Genomic DNA, 25,815 nt, shown 5'->3' on the forward strand with positions numbered 1-25,815 from the left:
CCGTTATTTGAAGAATCCCTACTGTTGACCAATCATCGACAAAGGGGCGTGGACTTGGGCTACTAACTTAACTTTGCCTTGAGGAAAAAATGTGTGCATGAACAGCCGAAACAAATAAATGTCACAAAAAGGGAAGCATGTGTAACCGGTGTGAAATGGCTGGCTAGTTAGCAGGGTGTGCGCTAATAGTGTTTCAATCGGTGACGTCACTCGCTCTGAGACCTTGAAGTAGTTGTTCCCCGCGGCTTTTGTGGAGCGATGGGTAACAATGCTTTGGGGGTGATTGTTGTCTGTGTGCAAAGGGTCCCTGGTTCGAGTCCAGGTTGGGGCGAGGAGAGGGACGGAAGCTATACTGTTATACATGCGGATGCCTTAAGATGGAATAGGAGGTAGGGCTGGAAATTGCCAGGGACCTCATGATACGATATTACGATACTTAGGTGCCAATACAATATGTATTGCGATTCTCACGATTCAATATGTATTGCATTTCGGTATTGTCATTTGATGTTCCCAACATATTGCTCACTATGTCTGCTGCAGAAAGATGAGTTTATCTGTCATGGAAGTAAAAGTGCTGATAACATGTTAGCTCGCTATTTAAAAAGACTGAACAAGCTATAGGATGAAAAAAATACTGTTTTGGCGCAGCTACATCCAATTTGTATTTTATTTTTTACAAGTTGATACTTGGAGTCAAAGTATCGACTATAATAATGTCATCAAAAAATATTGTGATATGCAACTATCGATTCCTCCTCCACATCACTAATGAAGATCCAACCATTCTCTCTTTCTGTCTATCGGCTTCGATCTTATTGCTCCTTTCAGCTTTCTGTTATTCCCTATCCCCTCTCTCTTTCTTGCCCTATTCTTCTGTCTACCCCCCACACACACTCTTTTTCTCTCTCTCCTTCAATCGTATCGCTCCTTTCAGCTCTCTGTTATTCCCTATCCCCTCTTTCTCGCCCTATTCATCTGTCTACCCCCCTGCTCGCTCTCTCTTCTCATTTCTCTTCTGTCACTAGAAACACCGACACACGCAGCGAAAAGTTTTCCGAAGCTCCTTGTCTTGTTTCCCAAGGTCTTGTTAGAGCAGCAAAGCCCCAGTGGAATATCATAGCTCCGTGTGTTGAAATTTTAATCAAAAGGAAATGGGGCGGCACAATCTTGCTTCCTCTTAGCAGGATCTGCACAGATGGACTCGTCGGTCCTCGTCAGTGCAGAGGGGAAAGGCTCTCACCGTGACATTTTGAGAGCGGCTCTCTTGAACTGAGGCTTGATCTCGGCGCCTGGCTCAGTACAGGAAGTGTGGCAGCGAGTCTAAGCTGGTGAATAATAAGGTTACCTGTCTGTCAGAGATGATTTTCTCTGCTTGCTTTGTCTCTGTAAGGATAAAGTAAATCTCAATATACAGCAGCAGAAGGATCATCAGATGCACAGTGAGAAATTCAGAGCTTTTGAATAGAGGATTTGTAGTGAAATACTTTGACTAAGTGTTTTAATTGGTGTTTGTGCCAATTAACAAGTGTCTGTTCTGCATGTATTGTAGGCCTACTGTTTTCAACCTGCTTATTTAGCAAAGCAAACTGATACAATGTCTTTGACAGGGATAAAAGCAATATACACTGCTCAAAAAAATAAAGGGAACACTTAAACAACACAATGTAACTCCAAGTCAATCACACTTCTGTGAAATCAAACTGTCCACTTAAGAAGCAACACTGATTGACAATACATGTCACATGCTGTTGTGCAAATGGAATAGACAACAGGTGGAAATTATAGGCAATTAGCAAGACACCCCCAATAAAGGAGTGGTTCTGCAGGTGGGGACCACAGACCACTTCTCAGTTCCTATGCTTCCTGGCTGATCTTTTGGTCACTTTTGAACGCTGGCGGTGCTTTCACTCTAGTGGTAGCATGAGACGGAGTCTACAACCCACACAAGTGGCTCAGGTAGTGCAGCTCATCCAGGATGGCACATCAATGCGAGCTGTGGCAAGAAGGTTTGCTCTGTCTGTCAGTGTAGTGTCCAGAGCATGGAGGCGCTACCAGGAGACAGGCCAGTACATCAGGAGACGTGGAGGAGGCCGTAGGAGGGCAACAACCCAGCAGCAGGACCGCTACCTCCGCCTTTGTGCAAGGAGGAGCAGGAGAAGCACTGCCAGAGCCCTGCAAAATGACCTCCAGCAGGCCACAAATGTGCATGTGTCTGCTCAAACGGTCAGAAACAGACTCCATGATGGTGGTATGAGGGCCTGATGTCCACAGGTGGGGGTTGTGCTTACAGCCCAACATCGTGCAGGATGTTTGGCATTTGCCAGAGAACACCAAGATTGGCAAATTCGCCACTGGCGCCCTGTGCTCTTCACAGATGAAAGCAGGTTCACACTGAGCACGTGACAGAGTCTGGAGACGCCGTGGAGAATGTTCTGCTACCTGCAACATCCTCCAGCATGACCGGTTTGGCGGTGGGTCAGTCATGGTGTGGGGTGGCATTTCTTTGGGGGGCCGCACAGCCCTCCATGTGCTCGCCAGAGGTAGCCTGACTGCCATTAGGTACCGAGATGAGATCCTCAGACCCCTTGTGAGACCATATGCTGGTGCGGTTGGCCCTGGGTTCCTCCTAATGCAAGACAATGCTAGACCTCATGTGGCTGGAGTGTGACAGCAGTTCCTGCAAGAGGAAGGCATTGATGCTATGGACTGGCCCGCCCGTTCCCCAGACCTGAATCCAATTGAGCACATCTGGGACATCATGTCTCGCTCCATCCACCAACGCCACGTTGCACCACAGACTGTCCAGGAGTTGGCGGATGCTTTAGTCCAGGTCTGGGAGGAGATCCCTCAGGAGACCATCCGCCACCTCATCAGGAGCATGCCCAGGCGTTGTAGGGAGGTCATACAGGCTCGTGGAGGCCACACACACTACTGAGCCTCATTTTGACTTGTTTTAAGGACATTACATCAAAGTTGGATCAGCCTGTAGTGTGGTTTTCCACTTTAATTTTGAGTGTGACTCCAAATCCAGACCTCCATGGGTTGATAAATTGGATTTCCATTGATTCTTTTTGTGTGATTTTGTTGTCAGCACATTCAAGTATGTAAAGAAAAAAGTATTTAATAAGATTATTTCTTTCATTCAGATCTAGGATGTGTTGTTTAAGTGTTCCCTTAATTTTTTTTGAGCAGTATATATTAATGTAGACCCTACCCTGTAACATTGGGCTGAGTGTACAAAACGTTAGGAACGCCTAGGGCTGTTGCGGTGACCGTATTACCGCCACACCGACGGTCACGAGTCATGAAGGCAGTCAAATTCCACGTGACCGTTTGGTCACGGTAATTAGGCTTTTCCAAGCTCTGATGCTGCTGATGGTCATAAGTCACCTACTTACACAACTTGTGAACTGCCTGGTACTCGGCACTCTATTGTCCTTCTAATCACCCTGACACCAATGGAAATGTAAATTGAAAATCAATCAAACACTTAATGAGAGCTCATGTTGCGCAACATTTCTATAGGCTATGCAATTGCATGAAAAAACAGTGATGGCATCTATTAAAAAGAGGATTCCATCAGCTTTCTGTCGTCTAGGCCTACTATTTATTTCTCAACTTTTCTAATATTAAGCACAAGCTTCTCTTTACAACAGGAGGAGTATAGCCTACCTGGCTGGCATGAAAATGAACCATGGGAAATGTGTCCACCATTCGCTATTTAAGTGCATAGATGACACTTTTTTGTGCCCAGCCCCGGTTTCGACACAGGTGCATGATAATGGTCCATTCTAAATAAAAAATCACATATCTTATTTAGTATATGCAAAAATGAGATTAAATCAAGAATAGTCTGATGGGTAACTATTAGCCTATAACTTGTGAATTATATATTATCACTTGGGAATGATGCCCAGCATAGGCCTATATGTTTAGACAAGGTTTGTATAACAGCTAAAGTGACCAAATAACTTCTTAAATTAAGCACATTAATCTGCTTTACATGGTGTGTGGAGACTAACTGGCATACATAAGCAGCATGTGAGATTCAAGTTTGGGGAAGACAATTTTCATCATAATACACCTTTTTATAATAAAAGCATTACATGGTTAATCGCGTTTGTGGTCACTTTTGATAATGGCGTTTTCGCGCTAATAGTAGGCTATTTGTGCTTATAGCCTACTGCTGTGTGCGCATTGCGATTTATGCATGTAATTCTTTTATTATAATGTGAAGAAAGCTAAATGTTGTGATCTGTTGCGTCAGCCTCATTGCGAGAAAAAAGTTTTTTTTAATGCTAGTAGTTGTATTAATTTGGGAACAATCGCATCCCACAACTGTCCCAGACGGTTTGGAATATTTATTTCTCGCACAGAATAGAATAGGTCGACTTTTGTACTATGGGGGATAGTAGATTGACATAGGCTAGTGCTTTTGCTGTTCGTTAGGCCTACTCATCTTGTTGGCTGACGACGTTAAGTGGACTGTTCTTCCAATATCTTCAATATGCAGCTCAGAATTCGATAACGACACATGCAGTTGCGTCCCCGATGTCTCTGTGCGAAAGACCCGATCACGTGATAGAGAGCCATGTGAGAGGTGCTTCGGAGCACAGCACTCAGGGAGAAGGGAATTATAATTAGCCCAAGGGCACAACGGCCAATGGCCGCAAAAGGTATGGATGTTTTTAGGGTGCATTATGGCCACACTAAGGGGATGCCACCGGGGAATTTGAGGCATTATCAAGTGTGTCAAGTTGTTACGAGACTGAAGTGTGTATAGTCCGCGCAAAAAAAACAATGCGGACCTCATGCCTTTCAAGCAACCTTTTTCAAATCATCATTAGTCGCATCATGCAGCCTTACAATGTATTAAAAATCTAAACGTATAGCCCCAATGTTTGTAGAACAACTAAAAGTTACATTAATAACTCTAAATTAAGCATAGGAGTACCTATTTCTTTAACTTCTTATGGGCAGGTGGGACGTTAGCGTCCCACCTGGCGAACATCCGTTGAAATTGCAGAGCGCGAAATTCAAACTACAGAATTATAAATATTTAACTTTCATAAAATCACAAGTGTAATACGTCAAAGTAAAGCTTAACTTCTTGTTAATCCAGCCGCTGTGTCAGATTTCAAAAAGGCTTTACGGTGAAAGTACACCATGCGATTATCTGAGGACAGCGCCCCTCATACATATATTTCAACCGGGCAGATGTGCCATGAAAGTCAGAAATAGCGATATAATAAATGCTTTACCTTTGATCTTCTTCTGTTGGCACTCCAAAAGGTCCCAGATACATCACAAATGGTCCTTTTGTTTGATAATATCCTTGTTTATATCCATAAAAACTCAGTTTAGCTGGCGTGCTTCAATCAATAATCCACCCAGTTTCCCTCCATCAAAATGCATACAAAATGAATCCCAAACGTTACTAATAAACTTTTCCAAACAAGTCAAACAACGTTTATAATCAAACCTTAGGTATCCTAATACGTAAATAAACGATAAAATTTAAGACGGAGACTCGTTATTGTCTTTACCAGAGAAAAATACCAAAGAACGCGCTCTCTTCCACGCACTTGGAAACACTACAGCCAAAATGGGAGCCACCTAGAAAAACTACAATTTCTGGCTCATTTTTCAAAAAACCAGCATGAAACTCTAAAGACTGACATCTAGTGGAAGCCCTAGGAACTGCAATCTGGGAGGATTTCGCCTTATAATAAAAGTGACAGCCATTGATAACAGTGGTAGGCTGAACAGTTTTTTTTGGGGGGGGGATGATTTGTCCTCGGGGTTTCGCCTGCCATATCAGTTCTGTTATACTCACAGACATAATATTAACAGTTTTAGAAACTTTAGTGTTTCTATCCACATCTACCAATTATATGCATATCCAACTTCTGGGCCTGAGTAACAGGCAGTTTACTTTGGGCATGCTTTTCATCCGGCCGTGAAAATACTGCCCCCTACCTAAGAGAGGTTAACCGCTCAACACAGAATAGCCTCGTGTGCACTCCCTCAAATAATTTGGAGACAATACCCTTTCTATTTTATTCAGCTTTGTTCAATTGTTTTCTTCATAGTATAAAATTATGCCACGGATTTCTAAGCGAATCTTGTCTACTAAATGAACTAGTGTAGCCCACAGCCATATGGGGTAGCCAGATCAGGACCTAACGTAAGGACAACTTATGCTATTCTGTTCTTCTGAAATAGACTACACTTTCTTCATATCATGTTTCTTTAAATCTGTCTAAAATAAATGGATTTATTGTGAAGGTGTAGGGTATATTACATGGATTTATTAGACTTTATAATGTAGATGTTCCAAAGGTCTGCATCAGTGTGGAAGCCAGGAGATGCTAAATTTCTAGGTTAATTAACGGTCAATTACCATGAGATAGTCAAGGAAATAACTGTGATCACCAGCAGACCAAATTACGTGACCACCACAGCCCTTGGAACACCTCCCTAATATTGAGTTGCTCCCCTCCTTTTGCAGTCAGAACAGCCTGAATTCGTTGTGGCATGGACTTTACAAGGTGTCAAGCGTTCCACAAGGATGCTGGCCCATGTTGACTACAATGCTTCCCACAGTTGCCATTTTGGATGGATGTCCTTTGGGTGGTGGACCATTCTTGATACACATGGGAAACTGTTGAGGGTGAAAAACCCAGCAGCGTTGCAGATCTTGACACACTCAAACCGGTGCGTCTGGCCCCTACTACCATACCCTGTTCAAAGGCACTTGAGTCTTTTGTTTTTCACATTCACCCTCTGAATGGCGCACACACACAATCCATGTCTCAATGCTTAAATATCTGTCTTTAACTAAGCTGTTCGGTGCAGTATTTCTCAAGTACATTTTTTAAAAGTAAATGATTAGTCTCTTGTTGAGTGACACACTTAATTGAAGAATCCCTACTGTTGACCAATTTCCGACAAAGGGGCGTAACTTCGGCTGCTAACTTAACCTTGCCTTGAGAAAAAATGTTGTGTGCATGAAAGAGATGAAACGGTATAAACATTTCATATCACGATTGTAGTGACCAAAATTATCACAGTTATCAATATTATTGCGGTATTGTTAAAATGTGCTGTAAATGTTCGAAAAGTACTGATACACACACTGAAATCATTTCACCAAGTTGTCTATTGAAAACCAAGCAACAACAAATGAATTTGGTCCTCTTAGAAGGCTGAAAAATCTCCCGAGCGCTGTCACTGCCTTCTCCATGTTTTCACTCAAAACATAACCCACGTTGCATGCTGCCCCTGCTTCAGACTGTTACTAACTTTGGTTGATGCTGGACAGTATTTCCCGTGAGTTTTTCAACCTGTAAAAATCAAACACGTTTTTAATGATAATTCAAATTTGAAAAGGTAATACTAACCGTCGGGAATTTTACCGTGGTTTATCGTGAAACCGGTAACCATTTCATCCCTAGTGCACGAATAGCCGAAACAAAATGTTGTCATAATATATGCACGAATTGTTTCGCGTGGGAACCATGTGGACGCCTTAAGATGGTATAGGTGGTAGGGCTGGGAATTGTCTGGGACCTCATGATACGATAATATCATGATACCTTGGTTGCTGATACAGTATTGCGATTCTCACGATTATATATGTATTGCGATTTGATGTCCCCAACATATTGCTCACTATATGTCTGCTGCAGAGATGAAAGATCATGAGAAAATTAGTTTTGATCAGTCATGAAAATAAAAGTGCTGATAACATGTTAGCTCACAATTTAAAAAGACGAAGAAAAAAAAAAATGTTTTTATAAATAATTGTATATATTTTACAAGTTAATACTTGGAGTCAAAGTATCGATATAATGCTTTGGTAACCTGTCTCGTCCCCTTCATCTACACTGATTGAAGTGGATTTAAGGGATCATAGCTTTCACCTGTTCAGGCTATCATGGAAAGAGCAGGTCTTCCTAATGTTTTGTACACTTGGTATAATTGGCTGTGCAGTGAAATCATGTCATGATGGATTGCATAAATGCAATATACATTTATACAGTGCTTTTCAATAGGTCACAAAGTGCTTTACATTGTAGTCTGGGCGTAACTCAACCATCTACCACCAATGTAAAGCACCCAACTTTTAATAGTCTTGTTTTGTATTCATGAATTAAGGCTTACTTTTCTCAGTGTCTCTACCTATTAGCAGCTCTGGTTGAGTGTTTACAGGCCACTCAATGGGTTTGAGTGTAGGCATTGTAACCAGAACCTCCCTGTCATGTCTCTGTCCAGGTTACTGAAGAAAATTAATCTTAACACTTAAGATTCCTTGCATGTAGGCTAGAGCCTGGGGGGACATGGAGTAGCTGGAGAGATAATGGCCTCCAGACAACATACAGTACCTGTTGGAAAGTGGACCGTGTGGTGTTTTGGTGACTTCTGGCCAGTGTGCATTGTTATCAGTACTGTGTACTTAGGCCCCTCAGCTGTTTGAAAAATAGATTAGTAGATTACTAGGGTTTTGCCACCAAGTACTAAGTCATGTTTTGCAGAGGAGTCATACTTATTTCCCTCATTAAAATGCAAATCAATTTATAACATTTGACATGCGTTTTTCTGGATTTTTTTGTTGTTATTCTGTCTCACTGTTCAAATAAACCTACCATTAAAATTATAGACTGATCATTTCTTTGTCAGTGGGCAAACGTACAAAATCAGCAGGGGATCAAATACTTTTTCCCCTCACTGTAATAAACAGGGACCTGACCAGAACTACTATTCACTATACTATAGCCTAACTACTACCACACACACACACACTCAACCCAACTGTTTAAACTTTTACATAGGCCTTTGATGTATCATCTGTTTGAGAAAAAGGGCTAGCCTAATTGCCTACATACATTGCAAGTACTGGTTATCCTGTTGGAGGTTGAGTGACCTGGAGGGCTCTCTGGATCAGTTGCCCCCATCTCACCTACCAGGAAGTTGTATTTGTGTGTTTGGTTGTTTGTTTCTCGTCTCAGTGATATCGTTTAGCAGCCTGACTTTAATAATTAATTGTATTCCATGCAATTAGACTTGCCATTTGAATTAACAATGTTGTACTCATTGCATCCTCTCATTGAGGTAATTATTTCCCTATTGTGTTGTGAACCAAATTTGTGACATCTGAACTCTGAAAGGATAGATTTTAGAGCATGAAAGATTAAGTGGTAATGGCTAAATCACTGCATTTGCATTTTTCAAAGGAGTAGAAAAGTGTGTGTGTGCGCGCAAGCCTTTGGATTGATATTCTCAGAGGTGTCAAGTGTGAAATGAAACATTGAATTTCCATTGTTTAAACTTTGACGCACTCAAACCTCTCACTGCTCTCTCACCTCATAGCCGATGGACATCCTACCTTACATTTATATTTAAGACATTTAGCAGACGCTCTTATCCAGAGCGACTTACAAATTGGTGCATTCACCTTATGATATCCAGTGGAACAACCACTTTACAATAGTGCATCTAAATCTTTTAAGGGGGGGGGGGTTAGAAGGATTACTTCATCCTATCCTAGGTATTCCTTAGAGGTGGGGTTTCAGGTGTCTCCGGAAGGTGGTGATTGACTCCGCTGTCCTGGCGTCGTGAGGGAGCTTGTTCCACCATTGGGGTACCTGACACCCAATGTGTGTCCCTCCCCCTCAGAGACTGATTTGAGGTATTGTGCAGCCTCGTGTGAAGAACCTCTTATTGCATTGAAAGACTATTGCGTGTCTGAGCCATTTGTGCGCATGCGTGATCAAGACCTCTCTTACACCGTCCCAGCCTGTCAACAGAACAGGCCCCATACACAGCTAGGATAATGTGTTAAAGATTAATTTCTTAATACTTGTCTTCCTTCCTTCCCCTTTTCCACTTCTGCTGTCATAAGAACAGCCTCTGAGAAACGGTGACCAGCGTAGCAGAAAATTAGGAGCACTTGAAGGAGTTTACGTTGCTTTTAATTATAACTGATGGCATTTTTTCTCAAATCGAGTGTAAGGAGAATGGGGTTTATTTAAATCAATCAATCAAGCATGGACATCTGTGTTTTAGTCTTTAAAAAAACAAAAAACATAATGGCTTGTGATGGGGGGTGGATATAGTAGAGTATTGCAATATTATTTTTTACAATATTATTTAGATTCTGAGACTTCCAAGTATCGAGTTGCTAGGTACATAATGTTTGCCAAAATTGCTCTAAAACACTTTTGTCCTATAGCTTGTTCTCCATCTTGTATTTAAATGTTGAGCCAACATGTTTTCAGCACTTATTTCCATGACTGATCAACACTCGTTTTATACGTGCAACACAGCATTCCTGACCTAGCCCACACAATGTCTGCTGTGTGGATCGAGCAGTCATTTGAAAGAGTAAGAACATTTCAGCGAGACAACTCATAGGCAAAATCCATTAACGCCTAGATAATGGAATTCATTGCCCTTGAAAATCAACCGTTCTCTGTTGTGGGAGATGTTGGCTTTCGCCGACTGGTCGAGCACCGGTACACACTACCAAGTGTGCTTTTTTTTCAGATGTTGCCCTACCGGAGTTACACATTAATAGCGTCACTGCTATTAACTTCACGACATGCATACTATGGAACGCTGTTTGGGTCTTTGCGTGTCAAAAAAGATACACTAGCACTGTCAAAGCTGTACAAAAAAGTCTGCAAACAATAGCCACGAACGATGTTTACAATACTGCGTTGGTAATAAAGCATCATTTGTTCGACCGCAAAGTCCACTTTTGTGCCTAATCTTTATGTGGCTAGCTTCACATAGATGGGTCCGACCACCATTAATCAAATAGAACTGTCTTATAAATTAGGGTTATTTTAGATGACACCTATAATAATACATATAATAAGCTAGCTAACTACAGCTACTAAAACGGATTGTCGTTTTGCTATGTTTTTGGGGAAGAACATTGTTTGCATCCATGAGCTAGCTAGCTTTTTTTAATGACCAGCACTGTAAGCACGTGAGACAACTTTACCAGCATCATAGCATGCGTATCGATGAGTCATTGTGACATATGAGTGAGAGTGTAATAACTACATAAAAAAAATATGAACGTGTTAAATTAATGTGACGTGCAGTCATTCATGTCCTGATTGGTCAACAAGCTTATTTGACACGTCAAATAGTGTAATTTGACGTGTATGGTTTTTTGACATGCAAAGATCCAAACGGCATTCCATAGAAATCCTGGTTGAGAATGAAACAACTGAACAAAGAAACAGCACAGCAAGTTAGTGAAAGAAATAGGTTTTGACTATGTTTTACTGGTAATGGGGACATGCGTAAATGCCAACAAAATAACTTTTTGGTCTGTGTGTGTGTGTAACCTTTATTTAACTAGGCAAGTCGGTTAAGAACAAATTCTTATTTACAATGACGGCCCGGATGACGCTGGGCCAATTGTGTGCCGCCTTATGGGAGTCCCAATCTTGGCCAGATGTGATACAGCCTGGATTCGAACCAGGGACTGTTACGCCTCTTGCACTGAGATGCAGTGCCTTAGACCACTGCGTCCATGTGTGTGTGTTAACTATTTAACTGTACTATAATGCTTAAAAGGTCGCAAAAATTTTAAACATCTGTTATCGGTATCTTTTTTTTTTTTTGGCAAGGAAAATATCGGTATCAGACAAAAATGTCATATCGGTCCATCACTAGTTACAACCTTATTCTAAAATGTATTAATTTGTTTTTTCCCCCTCATCCATCTACACACAATACCCCATAATGACAATGCAAAAACATTATTGTTATTATTATTATTATTTTGTATTTTTTGGGGCAAATTTATTACTAAAGTTAATTATCACATTTACATAATCAGACCCTTTACTATAGTTTGTTGAAGCACCTTTGGCAGCAATTACAGCTTGGAGTCTCCTTGGGTATGATGCTAAAAGCTTTGCACACCTGTATTTGTGGAGTTTCTCCCATTCTCTGCAGATCCTCTCAAGTTCTGTAAGGTTGGATGGAGAGCGTTGCTGGGCAACTATTTTAAGTTCTCTCCAGAGATGTTCGCTCGAGTTCAAGTCCAGGCTCTGGCTGGGCCACTCAAGGACATTCAGAGACTTGTCCCGAAGCCATTCCTGCGTTGTCTTGGCTGTTGTGGAAAATCACATATCAACCTCATGCTTTCTTAAATCTGCACAGCTAACTAATTGCCTTCTACACACTATCTGCTGACTGCCACGTATACAAAAAGGATGTGCTTCTCTATAAAAGCTGAGAACTGGTATCATCGGATGGGGCCACAGTGTCTCCTGACCCCTCCTGTCTCAGCCTCCAGTATTTATGCTGCAGTAGTTTGTGTCGGGGGGCTAGGGTCAGTCTATATCTGGAGTATTTCTCCGGTCTTATCCGGTGTCCTGTGTGAATTTAAGTATGCTCTCTCTAATTCTCTTTCTCTCTCTCGGAGGACCTGAGCCCTAGGACCATGCCTTAGGACTACCTTGCATGATGACTCCTTGTTGTCCCCAGTCCACCTGGCCGTGCTGCTGCTCCAGTTTCAACCGTTCCGCCTGCAGCTATGGAACCCTGACCTGTTCACTGTGATTACTATTATTTGACCATGCTGGTCATTTATGAACATTTGAACATCTTGGCCATGTTCTGTTATAATCTCCAGCCGGCACAGCCAGAAGAGGACTGGCCACCCCTCATAGCCTGGTTCCTCTCTAGGTTTCTTCCTAGGTTTTGGCCTTTCTAGGGAGTTTTTCCTAGCCACCGTGCTTCTACACATGCATTGCTTGCTGTTTGGGGTTTTAGGCTGGGTTTCTGTACAGCACTTTGATATATCAGCTGATGTAAGAAGGGCTATATAAATAAATTTGATTTGTACCGACACTGTTCGTTGAGCTTTCAACTATGCGCTGTTAAGTGGATGGTTGATTTAATCAATTTTTGCAAATCTTTATAATAGTTTTTAAAAGTATTTGCAGTTTCTCTCATCTTATAGAATTGCTACTATAGTGCTTAGGGTTGTTGTCCTGTTGGAAGGTGAGCCTTCGCCCCAGTCTGAGTTTCTGAGTGCTCTGGAGCAGGTTTTCATCAAGGATCTCTCTGTATTTTGCTCTGTTCAGCTTTCCGTTGATCTTTACTAGTCTCCCAGTCCCTGCCGCTGAAAAACATCCCCACGGCATGAGGCTGCCACCCATGCTTCACCGTAGTGATGGTATTGGCCAGGTGATGAGCGGTGCATGGTTTCCTCCAGACATGACACTTGGCATTCAGGCCAAAGAGTTCATTCTTGGTTTCATCAGACCAGAGAATCTTGTTTCTCATTGTCTGAGAGTCTTAGGTGCATTTTGGCAAACTCCAAGCGATCTGTCGTGTGCCTTTTATTGAGGAGTGGCTTCCGTCTGGCCACTCTATCATAAAGACCTGATTGGTGGGGTGCTGCAAAGATGGTTGTCATCCTGGAAGGTTCTCCCATCTCCACAGAGGAACTCTGGGGCTCTGTCAGAGTGACCATCGGATTCTTGGTCACCTCCCTGACCAAGGCCCTTCTCCCCCAAATCGCTTAGTTCGGCCGGGCAGCCAGCTCTAGGAAGAGTCTTGGTGGTTCCAAACTTCTTCCATTTTAAGAATGATTGAAGCCACTGATTTCTTGGGGACCTTCAATGCTGCAGAAATATTTTGGTACCCTTCCCCAGATCTGTGCCTCGATACAATCCTGTCTCGGAGCTCTACGGACAATTCCTTCGACCTCATAGCTTGGTTTTTGCTTTGACATGCACTGTCAACTGTGGGACATTTTGTATAGACAGGTGTGTGCCTTTCCAAATCATGTCTAATCAATTGAATTTAACACAGGTGGACTGCAATCAAGGTGTAGAAACATCTCAAGGATGACCAATGGAAACAGGATGCCCCTGAGCTCAATGTTGAGTCTCATAGCAAAGGGTCTGAATACTTATGTAGATAAGGTATTTCTGTTTTGTTCTATTTTTGGTTTGTCATTATGGGGTGTTGTGTGTAGATTGAGTGTCAATGTATTTAATCCATTTTAGACATAATAAAAAGTGAAGGGGTCTGAATACTTTCCAAATGTACTGTAGTGAGCATGTTTGGAATGTCAATTCCCAGCCCTAATATTGACAATCAGTAGACTAAATGTTTTTTCTTTTTTGCAAGGTTCTCTGCAGTTGGATAATGGGCAACTGTTTTTCATTATCTGGTTGTTTCTGGTATGCTTTCAGAATGTGATAATGTTAGCTACTTGAGCATCAAGCCTGACAGGCTCTGGCAGAAGGGTTGCTGGTTTGTTAGATGTCCTGATGTGCGACCCTTTGTTCCCGTGTGTCGGTGTATATGTCTGTGTGCATTTTACCCTCTGTATGTGTGATACCCTCTGTGTGTATGTCCTGATGTGTGACTCCCTGATGCTGTGTGTTTTGGCAGGGATTGAACGTCAGGCCCCGGAATAATAATGCCCAGCTGGGGCGGGACGGCGTGCGGAGGAAAGACTGGCACGACTACGATGCAATTAGGAGAGACGCTACTCGCTCTGGTAGGACAGAACTTCAAGAAGTCCCTCCCCTATATTCCCTTTTTAGTTTGAGGTTTGAAGCCCACAACTAATATACTACGATAACAAATGATTCCTCACAAGACACGTGTGTGTAGGAACATGAGCTTTTCGAAAAAAGTGTCATTATAGCACAAAGCCATTAAAATTTATGTGCTCGACAGACTGCAAGACATTTCCAAGTTCCTTATGGTTCATTCAGCAGGTACTGTACTTCAGACCGAAGATATTTTACCTGACATTAAGTCCAGGTACTTTCACGGTCTGTCAGAGAAAAGCAGATGGTTGGCGCAAGGCATTTTGTCCCTAGTCTTCCTCAAACAGCATCGTTGCACTCTTGTCTGTTCTCTCTGTGTGTGTGTGTGTGTGTGTAGGTAACGGCGAGCAGGGAAAGCCCTTTCCGCTGACTGACGCTGACCGGGTGGACCAGGCCTACAGGGAGAATGGGTTCAACATCTACGTCAGCGATAGGATCTCCCTCAATCGCTCTGTCGCAGACATCCGGCACCCAAAGTGAGTGCGTCTTTTTCTCTTTTAAATGACCCCACTTGTCAACTCACACATTCCTTCCAAAAGATAAGTATAGTTTAGTCAAAGTTGTTTCACATTCTCCTGATGATGCATAAGCAAAATAACTGTGAGCAGTAGGTGTAAGGTGTTTTTCTCCTAATGGCTTGGTGTAATTTGTATTTCATTCCTATTTGAAGATGTAGCTACTTTCCTTATAAGCCAATGAGTGAAAGGGGACTATGCTTTAGCTTTAATCATGCATTTAGCTTTCTTTCAAATCGCTGTTGGGTTGGTGCCATGAATCCTCCTCTTAGACTAGTTTTCCCAGTATTTTGTGTGTCTCGGACATATGAACAGTTTTTTACCAGAGGACATACTTGTCACTCTTCACCTCTTCCCTACTTACTCTCTTCTCTCCAAACTCTATCATTTTTCTCTTCATGTCCTTTACAAAAAAAAGGAGCTGTCAATTGGGACCTTGAGTTGCCTTTACCTTAACAATGCAGCAGGAGTCCAATCTTTGTTTCCTCTTTCCCTGTTCCCTGCTCTTTCCTTTCCCTGTTCTATGTCTATGAGGACAATTACAAAACCCTAACAAAAACTCTGACCTTCTATTCCCCAGCTATGATTTCAATGGGGAATCAATTATGACCGACAGGCTCGATTCGGTTTTATGTGGCAAAATTAGAAATGTTTTTTTTTTTTTACTTGGGATAGAAGTAGAGACTTGTAGCTAGAAAATTGTATCATACACTACAGTTGAGGAACAATGGGAAAGTAATTCTGCTTTGAAAGTTGATAAACCTGTAACCCCATGTTTGAGAAAATGGCCATTGAATATTTTGGTACACGTACTGGAGAGCTCTTTGTCCATTCAGCATGTTCACACCCGCTTAAGCCTTAGCTGCACCCATCTTTGTAAGGATTCACACCCATGACGTCAGAAGCCTGGTGGTCCAAAATAGCATAAATAAACCCATCTGTTGGAAAATTAATTTAGTATATGTCAATCTAGCAACCCAGGCAACTAAAAGCAACTTTAAAACATTTTTGGTTAATTTCTAGCTAATGTTAAGCTAGCTGGCTAGCCAATTCAAATAATGACCACGACATATAGCTGACAACGTCTTAACCTGATCTAATTTGTATTCATTATTACAGGAAAATAAACATGCATCAAGATTACAAGTCAATGGCAAGCTAATTATAGGAAATAGCTTACGGTTGTGAGTGTGACAAAATAAAAGCAGGGCATTCTACTGGAGATTTTTACATTAGGCTATAACAAGCCATGCAAATGGCTCTGAGATACGAATAATATTACTACACAGATCGTACACATAACTTTAGCTAGCTAACAGCACACTTAAACTTGCAATAAAAACAATTTGCTGACAAAATTGGAAACATATAATATCTGAAAATGTTGCTAGCTAGACTAACCTGTATACATGGATGAACGCTTCTCCCTCTGTCACGGATGCCATGGTTACCCTTAGTTTGAAGATGTAATCCGTTGTACAACGGCCTTCTGTGTGTTCTCTTTACGACTCCCTCCGCGTATTTGCAATCAAATGCCTGATTTTTCTCCATATCCTTAGCTATAAAAACATCCCCATAGCATGGTGCTGCCACCACCATGCTTCACTGTAGGGATGGTAGCATGTTTCCTCCAGACGTGACGCTTGGCATTCAGGCCAAAGAGTTCAATCTTGTTTCTCATGGTCTGACAGTCCTTTAAGTGCCTTTTGGCAAACTCGAAGTGGGGGGGGGGGGGGGGGGGGGGAGATCATGTGCTTTTTACTTGAGTGGTTTCTGTCTATCCATTCTACCATAAAGGCCTGATTAGTTGTGCTGTAGAGATGGTTGTCCTTCTGGAAGGTTCTCCAATCTTCACAGAGGAGCTCTGTCAGTGACAATCGGGTTCTTGGACACATCCCTGACCAAGGCCCTTCTCCCCCGATTGCTCAGTTTGGCCGTGCGGACAGCTCTAGGACGAGTCTTGATGGTTTCGAACTTCTTCCATTTAAGAGGCCACTGTTTTCTTGGGGACCTTCAATGCCTCGACACAATCCTGTCTCGGAGCTCTACGGACAATTCCTTCGACTTGATGGCTTGGTTTTTGCTCTGACCTGCACTGTCAACTGTGGGACCTTTAAATAGACAGGTGTGTGCCTTTCCAAATCATATCCAATCAATTGAATTTAACACAGGTGGACTCACAGGATGCGCCTCAGCTCAATTTCGAGTCTCAACGCAAAGGGTCCCAATACTTCTGTAAATAAGGTATTTGTTTTTTTGTTTTTCAGTTTATAATTATGGGGTATTGTGTGTTGATGGATGAGGATAAAAATATTGAATCCATTTTAGAATGAGGCTGTAATGTACCAAAATGTGGATAAAGGCCAGGGGTTGGAATATTTTCCGAATGCACTGTATAATGAATTGTCACTGCCAGTAGAGAATAGCATGTTCCCTAAGCTGTTCCAGGGTGTGTGTTGGCTGGGTCTTAGTATCCAGGGCGTTGTGGTTTCCTCTGGGTACATTTCCCTGAGCCTCTTTTCAGTGAATAGAGCCTCTGAGGAACAGACTGTTGCTATTCAGTGCTCTAGCAGTCTCCCTTGGAGCAGCCCGTTGATGTTCCTACAGCTATGGGAATCACAGGTTGGCCACATGGGTCCCTTAACTCCCTCTGATCTGCCTAATTCGTTTAATAAAGTGTAATGAAGCGGCAGCTTATTGCCGGCCCGCCTTCGCTGTCACTCTTCCGGGCTCTTTGTGCTTTGTGGCTGGCATCTCACTTTTACTCTCTCAATCCTTTGTAGCCCCGCTAAGGAGCCTGCATAGTCTTGTTAGGGAGTAATTTGTTTCTCTTTTTCTCTCTCTCCTCTCTCTCTCAGCTCTGTCTATGTGAAAAAGTGAGGGATGATGAGTAATGATGAAGAGGCTGTGGCAGAAGCTTGGCCTTCCAACGGCTGAAGTGACACCCAACTGTCACAGTCCCTGTCATTCTGTGTCAGTTAGACCAATCAGCCGGCCACATCTGCTCTCCAATACCCAATCGGTGGCCCTGTGTGCCCTGGAGGCACACACTCGCCTGGTGATTGGCATGTTGTCACCGCCGGAGGCATGGAGCGGATATCTGATCTTGACACATTCGATTTGTTGATGTTTGCGCTGCGACAGAATTCCAATGAAGGAAGCCACATAATTCCACAGGGTGTAATACAATGCCAGGAAATATGGGTGGGTTGGAAATTGGTTTGAGCAACACAGTCTGTCTCAGTTGTCTCTGTTTTACGACAAATTAGATTTGGGCTAGTGCTCTGCTCTAGCACTCATTTCACTCATGAACCAGAGACTGGCGGTGCTCATTCTGCCCCAACAAAGCACTTTCATTATCTGCAATGATTACTTCAATATACAGTAGTACTCATATTATGTAATATCACAATATACTCACTGTGTATCATGGTGTCCAGTGACAATTATGGGTCATGAATAATAGGCCTACATGATAATACTAAAGTTTGTTATAAAGCATCTGAGTAGGAGTGCTGATCTAGGATCAGTTCCCATTTGTCCATATGTTATTCATTGTGATCTTAAATCAAATCAAACTTTATTTCCAAGTGCTTAGCAAATAAAATAATCAAATTTGAGAAAGCGCACTTTGCTATAAATGGACAAAAAATAAAATTAAGAAACCACTTAAAATTGTAAAACAATAGTACATGAGAGGCTATTGTATAAAAATACAAAAATAAATATATACTGAACATGTAAAGTGTTGGTCCCATGTTTCCTGAGCTGAAATAAAATATCCCAGAAATGTTCCATACTCACAAAAGCTTATTTCTCTCAAATGTTGTGCACAATTTTGTTTATATCCCTGTTAGTGAGCATTTCTCCTTTTCCAAGATAATCCATCCACCTGACAGGTGTGGCATATCAAGAGGCTGATTTAAACAGCATGATCATTACACAGGTGCACCTTATGCTGGGAACAATAAAAGACAGCTCTAAAAATGTGAAGTTTTGTCACACAACACAATGCCACATGTTTTGAAGGAGTGTGCAATTGGCATGCTGCAGGAATGTCCACCAGAGCTGTTGCCAGAGAATTGAATGTTAATTTCTCTACCATAAGCTGCTGCCAATGTCATTTTAGAGAATTTGGCAGTACGTCCAACTGTCCTCACAACCGCAGACCATACTTAACCACGCCAGCCCAGGACCTCCACATCTGGCTTCTTCACCTGAGGGATCATTTGAGACCAGCTCAACTGTACCGGGCAGATGGTAGATGGTGTGTATGGTGTAATGTTGGTGAGCGGTTTGCTGATGTCATCGTTGTGAACAGTGCCCCATGGTGGGGTTATGGTATGGACAGGCATAAGCTATGGACAACGAACACAATTGCATTTTATCGATGGCAATTTGAATGCACAGAGATACCGTAACGAGACCCTGAGGCCCATTGTCGTGCCATTCATCCGCTGCCGTCACCTCATGTTTCAGCATAATGCACAGCCCCATGTCGCAAGGATCTGTACACAATTCCTGGAAGTTGAAAATGTCCCAGTTCTTCCATGGCCTGCAATCTGTTAGGTTCTTATTTTTCAGAGTAAATAACTCACGGACACTAGAGGAGCTTTAACCAAGTTTAATTCTTCCCAAAGGTTCTGTACAGCTGTAATTCAGACAACCCAACACTTCTCCCATCTAGATAGATAGATCTATCTAACTATTCTATACTAAAGACACTCCTTCTCTCCCATCCTTACATTTTATGGTTTAACAGGAAAAGAGGAACAAGATACCAAACCCTTATTACTCCCTTCAGGTGACCTGTCCTCAACCCCTCCTTCATCTAATCCACAGATGTCCATCTGTCTTTCCTGCATCAACACCGCTCTGCTCCCGTCCCCCAACACATTCCACAGCTATCTGTCTTTCTACAGAGACCCAGTCTCTTTTACTATACTATGCGTCTGATCAATCATGTCTTTAATATCTCAATGTTCAACATGTCGAATCCAACAATACTCACAAGAAATGTAACCCATTGAGCATGTTTGGGATGCTCTGCATCTACGTGTATGACAGCATGTTCCAGTTCCCGCCAATTACCAGCAACTTCACACAGCCATTGAAGAGGAGTTGGACAACATTCCACAGGCCACAATCAACAGCCTGATCAACTCTATGCGAAGGAGATGTTGCGCTGAATGAGTCAAATGGTGGTCACACCAGATACTGACTGGTTTTCTGATCCGCACCTAGGGCTGTTACGGTGACGATATTACCACCACACCAGCGCTCACGAGTCATGATGGCAGTCAAATTCCATGTGACTGTTTAGTCACGTTTAATTAGGCTTCTCCATGCTCTGATGCTGCTGATGGTCATTAGTAGCCTACACAACGTGCTAACTGCCTGGTACACAGCACTCTATTGTCCCTCTAATCACTCTGACATCATGGCAAATGTCATCGAAAATCTAATCAAACACTTGATGAGCGCTCATGTTGCGCAACATTTCTATAGGCTATGCAGTTGCATGAAAAAACAGTGGCATCTATTAAAAAGAGGATTCCATCAGCTTTCTGTAGTCTAGGCCTACTATTTATTTCTCAACTTTCCTAATATTAAGCACATTTAGCCTACCTGGCTGGCATGAAAATGTATAGCCTACCTGGCTGGCATGAAAATGAACCACGGGAAATGCGTCCTCCATTTTCTATTTAAGTGCATAGATGACACTTATTTTCCCCCCCCCCTGCCCCTATTCCGACTGGTGCACGATAATGGTCCATTCTAAATCAAAACTAATTTCACACTATATATATATATATATATATATATATTATTTAGTATATGTAAAGACAATATTAAATCCATAGCCTGATGGCTGACAATATTAGCGTATCACTTGTGAATGATGCCCAGCTTGTGTGCTGTAAGGAAAGAAATTCATGCCTTTCCCCCCCCCCGACTTTTTCAAATCATAGTTGCACACTTCATGTAGCCTAACCCATACGCCTTTACGTTTTGATCACAGCTAAAGTGGTCAAATAACTTCTTAAAATTAAGCACATTAATCAGCTTTACAACTGGTTTAGAGCCTAACTGGCATACATACGCAGCACGTGAGTTTCAAGTTTGGGGAAGATGAACCTTTTATAATAAATGCTTTACATGCATAATCGCATTTGCGGTCACTTTTGAATATGGTGTTTTCCTGCTAATGGAACATTTGCGCTTATAGCCTATTGCCATGTGCACATTGCTGCGCTTATAATGTGAAGAAAAACTATTAGGCTATATCAACATTTTAAGCTAAATGTTCTGATCTGTTCTGAGCCTCATTGCTTAAAAGTTTTTGGGATGCTAGTTGTAGGATGGGCTCTATCCCATCCTACAACATGTTTGGAATATTTATTTCTCGCACAGAATAGAATAGGTCAGCTTTTGTACTATGGGGGATAGTAGATTGACATAGGCTAGTGCTTTTGCTGTTCATTAGGGCTACTGATCTTGTTGGCTGATAAAGTAAATGTGGACAGTTCTTCCAATATCTTCAATATGCACCTCGGAATTTAATAAGGACGCACGCAGTTGCGTCCGCGATGTCGGTCTGTCTTCACTTGTAGCCTGTGAGAAAAAACAGTAATTTAATGAGAGGTGCTTTGGAGCATGCAGCCGGGAGAAGGGAATTATAATTATTATATTCAGCCCAAGGGCGCAACAGCCACTAGCCGTAATGAAAGACTGATGGAGTCCAGCCTGTGCAGAAAAACAATGCAGAGCTTATGCCTTTCAAGCTACTTTTTTCAAATGATCATTAGTCGCATCATGCAGCCTTACAATGTATACAAATCTAAACATATAGCCTCAAAATTTGTAGAACTAAAAGTTGCATTAATAACTCTAAATTAAGCAGGGTAGCCTAGTGGTTAGAGCATTGGACTAGTAACCGAAAGGTTGCAAGTTCAAATACCCGAGCTGACAAGATACAAATCTGTCGTTCTGCCCCTGAACAGGCAATTAACCCACTGTTCCTAGGCCGTCATTGAAAATAAGAATTTGTTCTTAACTGACTTGCCTAGTTAAATAAAGGTAAAATTAAAATATAGGAGTACCTATTTCTTTGTTAACCGCTCAACACAGAATAGCTGCATGTGCACACTCCCTCAAATCACTTGGAGAAAATATTATTTATTTTATTCAGCCTTGTTCAATTGTCAACATACTATAAAATAATGCCACGGAATTCTAAGCAAATCTTGTCTACTAAATTAACTAGTGTAGCCCACAGCCAAATGACATAGCTAGATCCGGGCCTAACATAAAGACAACTCGGAGTATGCTATTCTGTTCTTCTGAAATGGACTACATTTTCTTCATATCATGCTTCTTTAGACCTGTCTAAAATAAATAATGGATTTTTTGTGATGGTGTAGTCTAAGACTTTTTAAAATGTAGATGTTCCAAAGGTCTGCATCAGTGGCTTGTAGGCTATGCTTGGAAGACCGATAATGCTAAATGTGTTTGTTAATAAACGGTCAGACCGGCAGTTATTTGTTTAACATTCACCGGCTGACACAATTTCATGACTGCCACAGCCCTATCCACGGCCCTACCTTTAAAAAAAAAAGTTATCTGTGACCAACGGATGCAGATCTGTATTCCCAGTCATGGGAACTACATAGATTAGGGCCTAATGAGTTTATTTCAATTGACTGATTTGATTTCCTTATGAACTGTAACTCAGTAAAATCTTTGAAATTATTGCATTTTATATTTTAGTTCACTGTAGAATGGAACAAAATAAATAAAATGGATAGTATGACTAAAATCACGCTTAGTAAAACCATGGCTAAAATGGTGTTAAGCTTTTTCTTAAAAATGTGTACAGTTTCTGAGGCCCTCAGATCCTCAAGCAGGCCTGAAGATAGCCTCACCAAACGTAAAAACTGAAACTTATCTACAGCCGAAAATAACTTGGATATTAAATTGGCGATCACTCACCAGAAATTAGACTTTCTTGACCTGGATCCTTTTGTTTTAACTTCCCACTACAGCACTATTCATCTGCACTAAAACGCAGATGCCGGAGAAGAGGAAGAAGTGGGGCCCTAGTCAGACTCAGGCGGCGTATATACCATTACTCGCTGACGTAACACTCTGTTTTACGCTGTCATGGCCTTCTCCGAAATGTATTATCCCCGTCCATTTAGCCAGATGGGTTCTCCGTCCATCGCGTGTTCAGGAAGAACGAAATCTCCTGGAAAAAGAAAGGTGGAGGGGTTTGTTTCATGATTAACAACTCATGGTGGGTTTGTGTTAAAGTACAGGAACTCAAGTCCTTTTGTTCTCCCGATCTGGCATACCTCACCATCAAATGCCGACCAACTTAACTATCGAGAATTGTCTTCCGTCATCATCACTGCTGTGTACATTACCCCCCCTAAACTGACACACCGACAGGTCTCAAGGAACTACACTGGACTATGGGCAAACTCTAAACCGTGTATTCTGAGGCCGCATTTATTGTAGCTGGGGATTTTATTAAAGCAAATCTACCGAAATTCTGTCAACACATCTCTTGTGCTACACACACATCACAGGCCCTGGATCATTGCTACTCTCTCTTCCGGGGTGGCTACATGGCCCTCCCCGCCCTCCCTTTGGCAAATCAGATCACACCTCCATTCTTATCCTCCCCATTCCCTTCCCGTTCTTATCCCGTTAACCTGTTGGGGCTAGGGGGCAGTATTTGCATGGCCGGATAAAAAAACGTACCCGATTTAAACTGGTTACTACTCTTGCCCAGAAACGAGAATATGCATATAATTAGTAGATTTGGATAGAAAACACGCTAACGTTTCTAAAACATTTTGAATGGTGTCTGTGAGTATAACAGAACTCATATGGCAGGCCAAAACCTGAGAAGATTCCATACAGGAAGTGCCCTGTCTGACAATTTGTTGTCCTTCTGTTGCATCTCTATCGAAAATACAGCATCTGTGCTGTAACGTGACATTTTCTAAGGCTTCCATTGGCTCTCTAAAGCCGCCAGAAAGTGGAATGGGGTGTCTGCTGTCTCTGGGCGAAGAACAGCAGGAGAGTTTGAGAGTGGTCAGCCTGGGGACAGTGAGACTGAGATGCGCGTTCACGAGACTACTCCATTTTTTTCTTTCAGCCTTTGAATGAATACAACGTTGCCCGGTTGGAATATTATTACTATTTTACAAGAAAAATCGCATAAAAATAGATTTTAAACAGCGTTTGACATGCTTCTAACTACGGTAATGGAATATTTTGAAATATGTCACGAAATGCGCTCGTGCGTCACCCTTCGGATAGTGACCTGAACGCACGAACAAAACGGAGCTATTTGAATATAACTATGGATTATTTGGAACCAAAACAACATTTGTTGTTGAAGTAGAAGTCCTGGGAGTGCATTCTGACGAAGAACAGCAAAGGTAATCCAATCTTTCTTATAGTAATTCTGAGTTTGGTGAAGCCAATCTTGGTGGGTGTCAAATTAGCTAGCCATGATGGCCGGGCTATGTACTCAGAATATTGCAAAATGTGCTTTCGCCGAAAAACTATTTTAAAATCTGACATAGCGATTGCATAAAGGAGTTCTGTATCTATAATTCTTAAAATAATTGTTTTTTTGTGAACGTTTATCGTGAGTAATTTAGTAAATTCTCCGGAAGTTTGCGGTGGGTATGCTAGTTCTGAACATCACGTGCTAAAGTAAAAAGCTGTTTTTTGAGATAAATATGAACTTGATTGAACAAAACATGCATGTATTGTATAACATAATGTCCTAGGAGTCTCATCTGATGAAGATCATCAAAGGTTAGTGCTGCATTTAGCTGTGGTTTGGGTTTTTGTGACATATATGCTTGCTTTGAAAATGGCTGTGTGATTATTTTTGGCAGGGTACTCTCCTGACATAATCTAATGTTTTGCTTTCGCTGTAAAGCCTTTTTGAAATCGGACAATGTGGTTAGATTAACCTCTATGGGCTAGGCGGGACGAATTCGTCCCACCTACGTAACAGCCACTTGAAGCCTGTGGCGCGATTTTCAAAACCTTAAAAATCCTATTACTTCAATTTCTCAAACATATGACTATTTTACAGCCATTTAAAGACAAGACTCTCGTTAATCTAACCACACTGTCCGATTTCAAAAAGGCTTTACAACGAAAGCAAAACATTAGATTATGTCAGCAGAGTACCAAGCCAGACTCCCATTTTTCAAGCTAGCATATAATGTCACCAAAACCCAGAAGACAGCTAAATGCAGCACTCACCTTTGATGATCTTCATCAGATGACAACCCTAGGACATTATGTTATACAATACATGCATGTTTTGTTCAATCAAGTTCATATTTATATCAAAAACCAGCTTTTTACATTAGCATGTGACGTTCAGAACTAGCATACCCCCCGCAAACTTCCGGGGAATTCGCTAACATTTTACTAAATTACTCACGATAAACGTTCACAAAAAGCATAACAATTATTTTAAGAATTATAGATACAGACCTCCTCTATGCACTCGATATGTCCGATTTTAAAATAGCTTTTTGGTGAAAGCACATTTTGCAATATTCTAAGTACATAGCCCAGGCATCACGGGCTAGCTATTTAGACACCCGGCAAGTTTAGCACTCACCATAATCATATTTACTATTATAAAAGTTTGATTA

General features: G+C 41.7%; 1 protein-coding gene across 1 annotated transcript in view; it reads left to right on the forward strand.

Moving 5' to 3' along the window:
- LOC106567995 (polypeptide N-acetylgalactosaminyltransferase 10) overlaps positions 1-25,815 on the forward strand; it is a 141,842-nt gene that overhangs the window by 24,906 nt on the left and 91,121 nt on the right. Inside the window, exons 2-3 of the mRNA XM_014137962.3 lie at positions 14,440-14,548; positions 14,941-15,079. Coding sequence (XP_013993437.1) covers positions 14,440-14,548; positions 14,941-15,079 — 248 coding nt within the window. The remainder of the gene's footprint in view (positions 1-14,439; positions 14,549-14,940; positions 15,080-25,815) is intronic.

Source organism: Salmo salar, chromosome 13 (genome assembly GCF_965601325.2).
Source record: "Salmo salar chromosome 13, fSalSal1, whole genome shotgun sequence".
In the NCBI taxonomy this organism is placed as follows: domain Eukaryota; kingdom Metazoa; phylum Chordata; class Actinopteri; order Salmoniformes; family Salmonidae; genus Salmo; species Salmo salar.